Below are 12,907 nucleotides of genomic sequence, written 5' to 3' on the forward strand. Positions count from 1 at the left end.
TGCCAACATTGCTCCCTTAGTTTTCAGTCTGGCAGGATTCTGAGGAAGGAGGCAGAAGATGCAGGGGAGCCTGGAGCTCTTGGTGGGGGGCCGGCCTGCGGGCCCTCCCCCCTCCTCCTTTCTGTGGGGATTGAATGCTTCCCTGCCTCCTTCGCAGGGTGACCCAGGATGTGTTCCGAGAGCCGCAGAGCAGGGCTGGGGTGGAGCTGTCAGTCCAGGGCCTCCAAACACACAGGGAAATCTCACATGTGATTTGTCATAGGGGCTGAGCGCCCGTGAGGAATGTGGATGGAATATTGGACCTGAATTTGATCGGCCATGTTATTCACAGTATTGACAACTTCCTTCCTGGCCTCCGCTCTCGTCGGTGATGAGCCAGTGTTGTCTGAATTAGGTTCTTGGCACCAGCTCAAACTGACTTCGCCCAGAGAGTTCCACGTCTGCCTCAGTTAGGTTCACGGGAGCCTAACTGGTGTTGTCAGAAACTGACAGCCGATAGGATCAGAGGCCAGAGTCCAACGATTCAGAGAGAGCCGTGATGGAGAGGAGGGGCGAGGTGAAGGAGGAAATAGCCTCTTCACTGCCCCCTGCCCCCCGCCATGGCCCAGGCCAAATGTTCCAGGGTGGAATTCCACGTCTGTTTTGGAGGACCTTCTCTTTCCTCTCCTCCCCCTGAAAACTGGGGTTTACACATATAAAGTGTAGTTTGACAATGAGAAGAAAGTGTGTAGCAGGGCCATGTGGCCTGATGTGGCCTCTGGCCCTTTTCGGTCTCATTTGTAAGAGCAGTTATGGTTTGGCCAGTGACCACCCCCCCACAACATCCCTGCACCCCAGCCAACACCCGAATCCTTGTCTTCGGTAATATATAAGTATAGTGGCCATGTGATGGGCGTGCTGCTGGTCCAGGGGCCACAGGTGGATTCAAGAACATGCTTCTGTGGGCAGAGAATAGTTCGATGAGCTTCCAGGGGTCTCTACACTGGGCACATTGTAACCCGTTGGAGGATATTTTGTCACGACACCGTCTCTGGGATAGCCTTACCCCAACTCAGGGTTCTGGTCAGCCAAGCGTTTCCCCTCCCACTGTCCATGGCCGCTGGGTCGTGGAGGTGCTAACCTTGGAGTTGGTTGGTGTTAGTGTAGCATGCAGACAGGCCTACCGGGCTGTCACCGCAGCCTCTCCTTGGGTGACAGTGGCAGAAATCATGGCCCCGTGTGGTCCTGGGCACAAGTTGAAACCTCTCTGAATGTCCCCCGCTGTAGGTGTGATGTGAGGATAAGCTGAGTCAGGGCTTGAGCGCACTCTGTGTGTGTGGTGCATATGCGTGTGTGCACGGGTGTCCCTGAGAGGTGCTGGCGGGCACGAGGTGAGCCGGACACGCAGGCTGGGAGGTGGGGGCCGGGCCGGGTGGCCCCCAGGCCTGCACGCTCAGCTCGCTTCTCCACAGGTGAGGCTGGTCAGCATTGATGCAGCGGAGATCGCCGACGGCAACCCCTCCCTGGTGCTCGGGCTCATATGGAACATCATCCTCTTCTTCCAGGTGAATTTTCCCCCTCCAGGGCGCACAGTAAGGACCGTGGGTCAGGAGAGCCGGGCCGCGGGCCAGGCTCCAGTGAGAGAGAGACCCGGGGCTGCACTGCTGGTTTTCCTACCCGCTGAACGGGGATCTGCAAACACAGCACTGAGGTCCGCTCGTCCATCGCCTCCTCACGGCATCAGATTTTCCCCCGTGGATCTCGTTCTGTCTGAGCCCTGAACTTTAACCATCTGTCTCTCTGTCTGTCTCTGTGTGTCTTTCTGCTCCCTCTCGGTCTCATTCTGCGAGCCTAGCTGTGAAATGGGAGCCGTGGGTATAATAAGAAATGATAGACAGCAAAGCCGTGTGAGCTAGGTCCGCGTCACACGGGGGCTGGGAAGGATCCGGGTGCTGGCAGGCAGGGAAGGATGCTGGGCGCATCCGGGTATGTGTCCAGGCCCTCCATCACACACGTGCCTTCATTCACCTGAGAAATGTCTGCTGAATTTCTCCAATATGGCAGGCCCTGGACAGACCAAGCCCTGTCCTCTTGACCCTCTGGGACCACAGAGGGTCCACAGTGCAGGCTGGGATTGAGGTGGGAGCCAGGCTTCTAACACAGATGGGGTGGAGAGGGGGTGAGCAGAGTTGAGTGTTGCAGGATGAATAGGAGCTTCTCAACCCTACTGTGCAGTCAACTGGGAAGGGGTTGAGATGCAGATTCTGAGTGAATGGAGGCCCCAGGGAGGGCCTGGGCTTCTGCAGTTTTCATCAGCATCCCGGCAGTATAGGTAGAGAAATGGGTAGAGGAGTTGGGTCAGGGAGAGCTGCAAAATGCCCATGTGGCACCAGGCAGGGGTTCTCTCCGCTCAGAGGATGGTTCTCCTGACATGGTCATGTGACTGTGCATGCGCACACATGCCTGTGTGCCTGTGTGCCTGTGTTGGGGCTTGAACTCAGGGCCTGAGTGCTTTCTATTTGCTTTTTCACTCAAGTCTAGCACTCTACCACATGGGCCACAGCTCCTCTTGTGGCTTTTTGTTGCTTCATTGGAGATAAGAGTCTCACAGACTTTCCTGCCTGGGCTGGCCTCAGATAAAAATCCTCAGATCTCAGCCTCCCGAGTCACTAGGATTCCAGACGTGAGCTGGAAGGCCCGGCTCTGCCTCTGGGATCTGAAGCCCCCTTCTCCTTCCAGATCAAGGAGCTCACGGGCAACCTCAGCAGAAGCTCCCCATCTTCCAGCCTGTCACCCGGCTCTGCGGGCGCAGATTCAGACTCCTCCTATCCACCCACCCCCACCACCGAGAGGAATGCGGCACTGTCGGTGAAAGATCAGAGGAAGGCCATCAAGACCCTGCTGGCATGGGTGCAGAGGAAGACCAGGAAGTAAGTGCAGGCCTGGCGTGGTGCGTGGTTTGCAGGGATGGTGGATGGGAGGGAAGGGACCACCTGCCCACGTGCCCAGTGCTACGTGGAGATGATCAGAGGCCAGATGCAGGTCCCTCACAGTCTTTGCGGCCAGATGGCATATTCCTAGTGGAGACTTTGTTGGCAGGAAGCTGATGAGAGATGAACAGGAGCCAGGGGGCTCTGTTGGGTGTACCTTTCCATAGACCCCACATGCTACGAGTGTGTGCACATTGATAACTAGACCTCAGAGTCTTTCGCAATCTGCACCTTTCAAATAGTAATCAAGGAGCTGACTGCCGGTGGCTCACTCCTGTAATCCAAGCTATTCAGGAGGCTGAGAGCTAAGGGTTGCAATTTAAGGCTAGCCAAGGTAGCAAAGTCTGTGAGACTCTTGTTTCTAATTAACCACCAAAAAAAACACTGGAAGTAGAGTTGTGGCTCAAGTGGTAGAGCACCAGCCTTGAGTGAAAAGGCTAAGGGAAAACACTCTGGCCCTGAGTTCAAGCCACAGGACCTACGTACACAAAATAATATGTCGTAATCAAGGCTGTCCCAGTCTCAGCTCTGAGTCCTGTCCCCTTGTGCATCAGTGCCAGCCACCGAGGGCAAGCTTCGGCAATCTTGCCAGGCCATTCACCAGCCCCTGCAATGTTTTGGTACTCTGATGGGATTTTGAAATAAAAAGTTGTCTGGGGTTTTTATTTTGAAAGGTCAATTGTGATGACAGTTGAGAAAATGGGACTCTTGTGGGGTCAGGACTTGGGCCTGGTGGAATTCTCCCTCTTTGTCCCTTTCTTTAAGACTTATAACCCTTAGCTGGGTGCCGGTGGCTCATGCCTGTAATCCTAGCTACTCAGGAAGCTGAGATCTGAGAATCATAGTTCAAAGCCAGACCAGGCAGGGAAGTCTATGAGACTCTTATCTCCAATTAGCCACCAAAAACTGGGAGTGGAGCTGTGGCTCAGAGTGGTAGAGTGCTAGCCTTGTACAAAAGAGCTCAAGCCGAGCACTGGTGACTCACGCCTGTCATCCTAGGTACTCAGGAGGCTGAGATCTGAGGATTGTGGTTCAAAGCCAGCCTGAGTAGGAAAGTCTGTGAGACTCTTATCTCCAATAAACCACTCAGAAAACCAGAAGTAGCACTGTGGCTCAAGTGGTAGAGTGCTAGCCTTGAGCTGAAGAGCTGAAGGACAGTGCCCAGGCCCAGAATTCAAGCCCTACAACCAACCAAAAAAAAAAAAAAAAGCTTAGAGACAGCATCCAGGCCCTGAGTTTAAGTTGCACGACAGAAAAAAGAGAAAATTATAACCCTGTTTCATGATACCAAGAGTGGCTGTCTCTGAGCAAGTGATTTCTGGGTGCCTCTTGCCTTGTATGTTGGGTTGACAGTAAACAGCCATTCTGGTGGGGACCAGCGAGATGCCCATGTGGTAATCTGTATCTTAGCAGCTGAAGGGTTGAAGCTCAGAGAGGGTGTGTGGTCTGCCTGAGGCTCGGGTGGCAGAATACAGAGGAGGCAGCTGAGATGCCATCCTGGCCTCGCTTTTCACACATCCCGGCAGGTGAACCCAGTGTTCAGCTGGGCCTCTATAAACCTGGGATGTATGCCTCCTGACCCCTTCATCCGGAAGTGTGACCATTTACCCGGAAGTGGAAATGTGACCATTCATTGGAGCACAGCGCTTGGGATGTCTTCTCTAGCCAGGGTGCCCAGCCCCCTGCGGTCCCCAGCCACCCCCCCCCCCCACGCTGACCTCCCGTCTGGAGTGCCTGGCTTCCTCAACCTCACGTGGCTGCTGTCCGTTTGTTTCCCTCAGGTACGGCGTGGCGGTGCAGGACTTCGCTGGCAGCTGGAGAAGCGGGCTGGCTTTCCTAGCTGTGATCAAGGCCATCGACCCCAGCCTGGTGGACATGAAGCAGGCTCTGGAGGATCCCATGCGGGAAAATCTTGAGAAGGCATTTAGCATCGCCCATGATGCCCTGCACATCCCCAGGCTCCTGGAGCCAGAAGGTGAGCTGACTCCCCCCTCCCTGTCTTTTCTTTCATGATAAATGGGTCACCTTCCATTTCAGGTAGAAATTTAGAAATCAGAAAAAAAAATAATGAAGCGAGTTTTCTATCGTGTATATCCCTGTGCATCCAGTTACAACCTTTGTACAGAGTTAGCATCATCCTGTGTATGTATAACGTACACCACATTTTTACTGAACACATAAGGGTTTTACATGGCAATGATATCCTCGCTATATATTTTTCTTGGCTGTGTAATAGTCCATCTGGTAGGATGGACTGAGAGTTACTCAGCTTTTCCATACTGGCCTCCTCGAGCTTGTTTTAGAAGCGATTGCTTCTGTCTACAGCCATGCGGTGGGCGTCTCACTGAGCAGAGGCAGCGCATGTTAGAGTGACAGCGTGTCTGCGAGGTTGGCACCCCGGCACCTGGCCCATTGCTTTCCGCGTGCGTCTGTCCAGCTAGTCTGTGGTAGGATGGGGTGTGGGGCCTTCTAGACACACAGCGGGAGCCAGCAGGACCTGACTGTCCATAATGGGAGAGATTAGGACATGGGGAAGGATGGATGGGATCCTGGGGAGGAGGAGAACTAGATTCTCCACCTTGGGGTTTGGTTCCCCAGACCTCGAGAGCTCTTAGAGCCTAAATTTCCTCAAGTAGGAACGAAGAAGGAGACCCTCTCAGCAGTGTGGGGCTCCTTTGCGTCACACCCTGCGTCCCTGTTGAGGAATTGTGTGTCCCGTGGCCTGCTAACTCCCCTATCTCTCCACAGACGTCATGGTCGACACGCCGGACGAGCAGTCTGTGGTGACTTATGTGGCCCAGTTCCTAGAGCGCTTTCCAGAGCTGGAACCCGTATGTTTGCCTTTTCTTACCTTCCACTCACAAACTGGCCAGCCTCCGGACATGGCGGGGCTCGGGCTGGGCCCCCGGGTGGACGGCAGGGGCCATCACAAGCCTTGCCCCATTAGAATGTCTGGAGCCGCATAGACATGGAGCCGCATCTGACATGGCTGTTGGCTTCTTGATTCTTTAGTTAGCCAATGGAACAATTTTACCAACCTGCCGGATTCCATCAGTGGCCGTGTGAAGCTTGCTTTTGGTGTTAGAATCGCAGGCTCTTGTTGGGGCACAGTGGAAGGGACCAGACCTCTTAGAACTTGCCCTGGCACCGGCACACACACCCATGCTCAGCCCCCGGATGGCAGTGATGCAGGGAGCCAGGATGGGCTTCTCAGGTGGTTTAGCCCAAGCCAACCAGACAGAAAGGGAGGCAGAGAATCTCTGGCTGAGAATCTCTCCTCCGTCAAGGACACAGAGTACTTGATTTTGCATCCACAGTTTGTTGTTGTTGTTGTTGTTGTTGTTTTTGCCAGTCATGGGGCCTGAACTCTGGGCCTGGGCACTGTCCCTCAGCTCTTCAGCTCAAGGCTAGCGCTCTACCACTTGAGCCACAGCACCACTTCTGACTTTTTCTGCTTATGTGGTGCTGAGGAATCAAACCCAGGGTCTTGTGCATGTGAGACAAGCACTTTATTGCTGAGCCACCTTCCCAGCCCGACATCCAGTTTTTTTGGGGGGAAAAAACCCAACTTAGTGTTTTGTATTATGTATCTGGTATTTTTATATCGCTGCAGGAATGTAAAACTTTCATAATCATTTACTAAGTGGAATATTGTGGGGTTTGGGGGAGAGGGTTGGTCATGGGTCTTGAACTCTGGGCTTGGGCGCTGTCCCTCAGCTCTTCAGCTCAAGGCTAGTGTTCTACCACTTGAGCCACAGCACCACTTCCAGTTTTAAGGTAGTTTATTGGAGATGAGTCTCATAGACATTCCTGACTGGGCTGGCTTTGAACCATGGTCCTCAGATCTCAGCTTCCTGAGTAGCTAGAATTACAGGTGTGAGCCACCAGCACCCAGCTACGTGTTTGTTTTTAAGTGGCCTTTGTGTGTAGTTTTCTTTTGCTATTTTGGTGGTGCTGGGATTTGAACTCATTGCTTCACACACACTAGGGAGTTACTCTTTCATTCTACTACTTCATCCATGCCCCCAGCCCTTTGTTTACAGTTATTTATTTAAGAAAGGGTGTTTTTTTTGTCAGAGGCTGGCCTTGGATCTTGTTCCTTCTATCCCTCTTCCTAAGTATCTGGGGATTACAGTTGTGTTCTACCACTCTCAGCTTATTCTTTGAGACTGGGTCTTCTTAGCTCCCCAGCCTGGGTTCACCTTGAACCTCGATCCTTCTGTCTCTACCTCCCCAGCAGCCAGGATTACAGGAGCGAGCTGCTACCCCTCCCTCTTGTGTGAGTTTTGATCAGGGAATGTATTCAGTGGCTGTACCTGTTATTTTCTGATGTCTTGTGTTTTTCAACAGGAAGATTTTGTGGATCCCGATAAAGAAGCTCCCATTGAGTCCACCTTTGTCCGCATCAAAGAGACCCCTTCTGAACAGGAGCGCAGAATCCTCCTCCTGCCTGAGAATGGCGAGCGAGCGTGCACTGTCAACCACGAGTCTAGCCACCCACCACCTGCTAAAGTGTTTGTCTGCGAGCAGCCTGAGAGTGTGAAGGGCTTCAGCCTGGGCACCGTGTCCCACCCGGCCCATGCTGACAGCAACAACGAATTCATGCACCAGATCATTGACCAAGTCCTCCAGGATGTCCCGGGGCAGGTAGATCCCATCAACGAGCCAGCGCCAGATTCCTCCATCCTGTCCACCAGGAAGGAGAGCCGGAGAGCCACCTCCTTGCCCATCAAGAAGAGTGTCCACTTCGAGGCCGACACTTACAAGGACGCGTCCTGCAGCAACTACAACCCAGACCTCCGCTTTGAAGGGAGCCGGAGAGCCACCAAGGAGCTGCTGAAACCAGACGGGCATGTCTGCTCCGTTGGGCTGACCCAGGAGAAAAAGCCAGACCCGGAAGCCAGTCCGATCCTGGAGGCCCCCTGTGACAAAGCCCCCGGGGATGCAGCCCGGCCAGACACCCCGACCCCTCCGGCTCCAGCTCCCCAGGGCTCCCCATTTTGTAACGGCACCTTAGAAAGCCCACCCAGCTATGGTGAAGAAACGTCTCATCCACCCCTTGATGTGATCATGGCCGAGTCGTTAGAGATCAAGGTGAAGCTGTTGACGGTAGAGGCTATGAACAAGGACGATTACTTTGAAGGCATTCCATTAAAGGCTTCGAAATTTAACAGCGACCTGGTGGACTTCGCTTCCACCAGCCAGGCTTTCAGTGAGCTTCCTTCACCCCAGGACAAGACACCTGGCGAGAGAGAGGAGGAAGAGGAGGAGGAAGGGACTGACAGTTATGCTGAAAAGCTGAGGAAGAGGAGAGCTAAATCTGCCCGCATCAAGTTTGAGTCACCAGCACCCCAGGAAGACAGCCATGAGGGTGAACCCCCCGAGAACCCTGGCCTGGAAGCTCAGGACCACCATGGCGCAGCTCTGGATCAGGCCCCCGCAGATAAAAAGCCGGAGGTGTATGAAAAGGCCAAGAAGAAGTCCACGCGGCGTGGGAGTGAGGATGACACGGAAGCCGAAGCCCTTGTGGGAATCAGCGCAGAATTGCTTTCCAATCCCCCGAGTGCCAACATCAGTCTGGAGACCCTCAGGAGCCACAGCGAAGAAGGCCTGGATTTCAAGCCCTCCCCACCGCTCTCGAAGATCTCCGTCATTCCTCACGATCTCTTCTATTACCCGCACTATGAGGTACCCCTCGCGGCTGTGCTGGAAGCATACGTGGAAGGTGCGGAGGAGCTGAAGAACGAAGACGACGTAGATCTGGATGAGCCCGAAGGGTTTCTCCATGGCCTGGACTCCAGGGAGGAGGCCTACAGCTCCCAGAGCAGCTGCAGCTTCTCATCGCCTGATGAGGGCCACCCCAGCGCCAGCCGCCTCGCACCCTGTGTCACCGGGGCTGCTACCGGGGCTGCTACTGGGGCTGCTACCGGGGCTCCTACTGGAGCCACCACTGGGGCCACCCCACCCACTCCCCAAGCTCCCCACAAAGAGACCAAAGAGAGTGGCCCTGAGGACAGCCAGCAGGTACTTGATGGTGGGGCTCAAGAATCCTGGGTTGCTGGGTACTAGTGATTCACGCCTGTAATCCTAGCTACTCAGGAGGCTGAGATCTGAGGATCATGGTTTGAAGCCAGCCCAGACAGAAAAGTCCATGAGATTCTTATCTCCCATTAGCCACCTAGAAGCCAGAAGTAGTGGAGGTATGGCTCAAGTGGTAGAGCACTGGCCTTGAGCGAAAAAGCCAGGCAAGAGTATGAGGCCTCTCTCTGTCTCTCTGTCTCTGTCTCTGTCTCTGTCTCTCTCTCCTTTCTCTCTCTCCTGGGGAAATCCCTCTTGATAAGACAGGGCTGAAGGGCTGGGAATTTGGCTCAGTGGTAGAGTGCTTGCCTAGCATGCATGAAGCCCTGGGTTTGATTCCTCAGTACCACATACACAGAAAAAAGCCGGATGTGGTGTTGTAGCTCAAGTGGTGGAGTGCTAGTCTTGAGCAAAAGAAGTTGAGGGACAGCACCCAGGCCCTGAGTTCAAGACCCAGGATTGGCAAAAAAAAAAAAGACAGAGGTGAGAAAAAGCTTTCCTCTCAGGCACCTCAAAACCCAGACTTCAGATGCCCTTTATGAGACACAGGTAACGCAGGGTGGGCTCTCAAAATAGAGCTCCTCCTGAAATGTGGCCAGATACGTCCCAGGCCCTACCTCAGTCCACAAGATGTAGCCTGTGCGGGTTGGCCAGGCACGGGAATGGTGGCTGACAGCCAGCTCACTGGCACCAGCTCACTGGCCGCAGTAATTCTGCAAGGCTTTTGTCATGCTCCACACTTCATCCTATGGCATCCAATGGCTGTGCAAACACAAGGGGCCACTCACTGTGAGCTTGAGCTGCTGGATACACACTTGTCTGCCACTTGTTTGCCCACTCCATCTATGGAGCCAGCAGTTCAAGAGGGATTGGAGAGATACATGAGGGAGTCAGGTGTGCAGGGTCCTAGAGACCAGCCTGGTGCCTGGCAGGGCCGCATAGTCCCCCTGCCCACAGTGGGTGCAGGGTGAGGCCAGGAGGGAAACACGGAGATAAATGGCTCAGGCTTCTGCATCCCAGGTGGATCAGGGAGACACAGGAAGGCAAACTCTCCATGGCTGCAGAAAAAAGGGGGCTCAAGGGTCCTTAAGAGCCACTTAAGATTTAGTTGGAAAACCGCCACAAAGGAGGTGGCTTTTTTGTGTGTGTGCTGGTTCAGGACTGCATGGGGGGAGGGGCAGGATTCTCAGGTGGAGAGGCGGGAATGGCGGCTGAGGTGGCAGGGCGGGAGGGCACAGCCACCATCTGTGGGGCAGAGAAAAGAGGGTTGGTAGTCCCACAGATCCTAGGGGTCTACCTGTCACCCCCACCACACACACACACACACACACACACACACACACACACACACATACACACACACACGCACGCACGCACACACACACATTGTAGACTGACTTATCAGAAGCCAGGCCTGCCACACTGGTACTTCCCAAAGGAGACCCTCAGCCAGCATGGTTGGAAGGGGCCTTTGGTGAGATCAGGCCTTGCTGTCTCCAAGGTGGAGGCTGAGGACAACTGGGGTGATTGTCAAGGTTGTTCTTGGCCACTTGCCTGTGTGTGCCACCTTTGAACCCCTTAGGTTTCTCGGATTCCCACCGCCCCCCCCACCACAGGTAGAGCACTGGAGGGTCACCCTGTCTGGGATGTCATAGGAAGAGGGCCAGAAATGGTTGTACACATTTGTCAAGCAAGGACATTGAAGGTCAGCTGCTCAGGGGCCCATAGCTGAGTCAGTCTGGAGTTGAAACCAGAGCTTCCTGACCCTAAAGCCTGCCTTCTTCTGTGGCCTCTGAGTTCTTCACAATGGGGGTGGGGGTCATCGGGGTGAGCTGTGCTGGAGTCCATGAGCCGCCCTGGCTAGGCTGTGGTTGGAGCTCTGCTGGGCTCTGTGGCCTCTGCCAGCAGGACATTTGACTTTTCTTTGTCTGTTTTTATCTTCTAGACCCAAGACTCCACCAAGTCTGAAAACATAGCGAACCCATTAGAAACGAAAATAGCGGGCGAGTCAACCAGCAGTAAAAAGAAAGAGAAAAGAAAGCATGTGGACCATGTAGAAACCTCCTTCTTTGTAGCGCCTGGGACTGTTCGGTCCTCGGAAGACCTCGAAGATGACTCTGGAGACCACAGAGTCCCTTCCAGGTAGGGGTTCGTGACAATGGCTTTCGCCCTGGAGGTGGTGCCAGAGTAGCTCTGACCTTGGCCCTGCTACGCTTTCTGATGTGGTCAGAGTGGGCGGGGGGAGGAGTGGAGGGGAGCGGGATGATGGAGAGAAGACAAGAGTCATATGTGTCCTCATTCTCTGATGTCACAGTCACCTGACCAAACCTGGAAGGATCTGGAACTTGCCTCCCCACCCCCGCCCCCCCATCTCCCCCTGTGGGCTGGTGGGTGGGAGTCCTCAGGGAGCACCAGATGGCAGACCTAAATGGAAGCAGGTGGGAAAGGGAGATTGATAGACTTGCACTCAGCCCCCTGGTTCCAGAGCACTGTGGATTGAGCCAGGAGGAGGCAGGCGTGGTGGTCAGTAAGCATCTCGCTGACTTTGAGCGAAGGTATGACTCTCATCCCTGGAGATAGGTGTGACTCGGAAACTGGACCTGGCTCCCAGGAGGTGGGGGGCATTGGCTTGCTTGGAAGTCTGTAGCTCATGCCATGTGGGCTACTCCAAAACCACCAAAGGAGCCACCTGTGTCATGGGGAAAGTATGGAGCCACTGAGTGTCTCAAGACCCTGGTGGCCCCATCCTCACGAGTCCTCCAGTAACCACCCTTCACCATTTTCTCACCCATGTCCATGCTCACTCCAGAGGCACGGAGCTGGCACTCTGCCTCATGATGACTGATGGGAGGGTCGGGGGCCTAGGCCATGGCCTCAAGTTCTCCCAGCTCAGGACATGCAGTGCAGAGTTTCACACTCAGGTCTGGCTGACTCCACAGTCTCCATTCTTTCTCTGGCCCCTCTTGGCCTGCAGCGGACTACACTGGTCACAAAGAGAAATGGCTGAGGTGTGTCCTGAGAGTAGGCAGAGAGGCTCCAGGTAGAAAGAGGCAGAGGAAGCGTGAGCAGAGCCCCGGTGTCTGTCTCTTCTCTGTCTTCTCTGCCTAGGCTATTGGGGGGGGGTCCCCACTGTGGAAATTGGTTGCAGCTTTGGCCTTGACTCCTGGTACCCTGGTGCCTGTCTGTGTGGGACTATTGTGTAAGCAAGACACAGAGAACCCTGACCCGGGGGAGTGGCTGCCCTGCCCACCACACGTGGGGAGGAGCCACAGTCACGTGCTCGGTTCTGCCTAAGCAAGCCCCTCCCTGGGTGATGATCAACTCAAGTCTGAGGTCTTGGTGCAGAGCAACTCCTCCTCCCTGTCTGGCTACAGGCAGTGTGATAAGGTGTCTGAAGGCGGGTGCCTCAACACTGGGGAGGGTGCAGGCAGCTTGGAGGTGTGCTCATTAATGCCAAGAAGCCATCCTGGGCCCTCTGGTGTCTACTCATCCCGCCTGCCAGCCTTCACGTCCCAATCCCACCTCCCCTCTTGGCTCCCGCCTTTTGGGAGGCTCCAGGAGCCCATGTGCTTTCTGCCCCCCTGGGCCTCTCCTTCCTGCATGCCTGAGCCAGGTACCCCAGCCTCCGCTGAGGGTCAGGAAACTCCACCTGTGCACTGCTCCAGGCTCCTTCACACTTGAGGACGATTCTCCAACTGGAACACTGTCCCCTGGCTCAGTCCTTCTCAGCCTTTGGTGTCAGCTCCACTGCCCATTCCTCCAGGCAGTCTGGGATCTCCCAAGGCTGTTTGAGCCTTCTTTCTATAGCCTGTATATCCATCCTACACTCTCCTCTGTGCCTCCTTACCACCCCTCACAGC

General features: G+C 54.7%; 1 protein-coding gene across 2 annotated transcripts in view; it reads left to right on the plus strand.

The window, feature by feature from the left end:
* LOC138833097 (calmin-like) overlaps positions 1–12,907 on the plus strand; it is a 75,863-nt gene that overhangs the window by 49,931 nt on the left and 13,025 nt on the right. For both annotated transcript variants that reach the window (XM_070031416.1, XM_070031417.1), the window contains exons 5-10: positions 1,452–1,544; positions 2,719–2,909; positions 4,751–4,944; positions 5,718–5,800; positions 7,320–8,993; positions 10,993–11,189. In XM_070031416.1, coding sequence (XP_069887517.1) covers positions 1,452–1,544; positions 2,719–2,909; positions 4,751–4,944; positions 5,718–5,800; positions 7,320–8,993; positions 10,993–11,189 — 2,432 coding nt within the window. The remainder of the gene's footprint in view (positions 1–1,451; positions 1,545–2,718; positions 2,910–4,750; positions 4,945–5,717; positions 5,801–7,319; positions 8,994–10,992; positions 11,190–12,907) is intronic.

The sequence above is a fragment of the Dipodomys merriami genome, unplaced genomic scaffold (assembly GCF_024711535.1).
Source record: "Dipodomys merriami isolate MVZ:Mamm:240054 unplaced genomic scaffold, mDipMer1.0.p SCAF_200, whole genome shotgun sequence".
NCBI classification, from domain to species: domain Eukaryota; kingdom Metazoa; phylum Chordata; class Mammalia; order Rodentia; family Heteromyidae; genus Dipodomys; species Dipodomys merriami.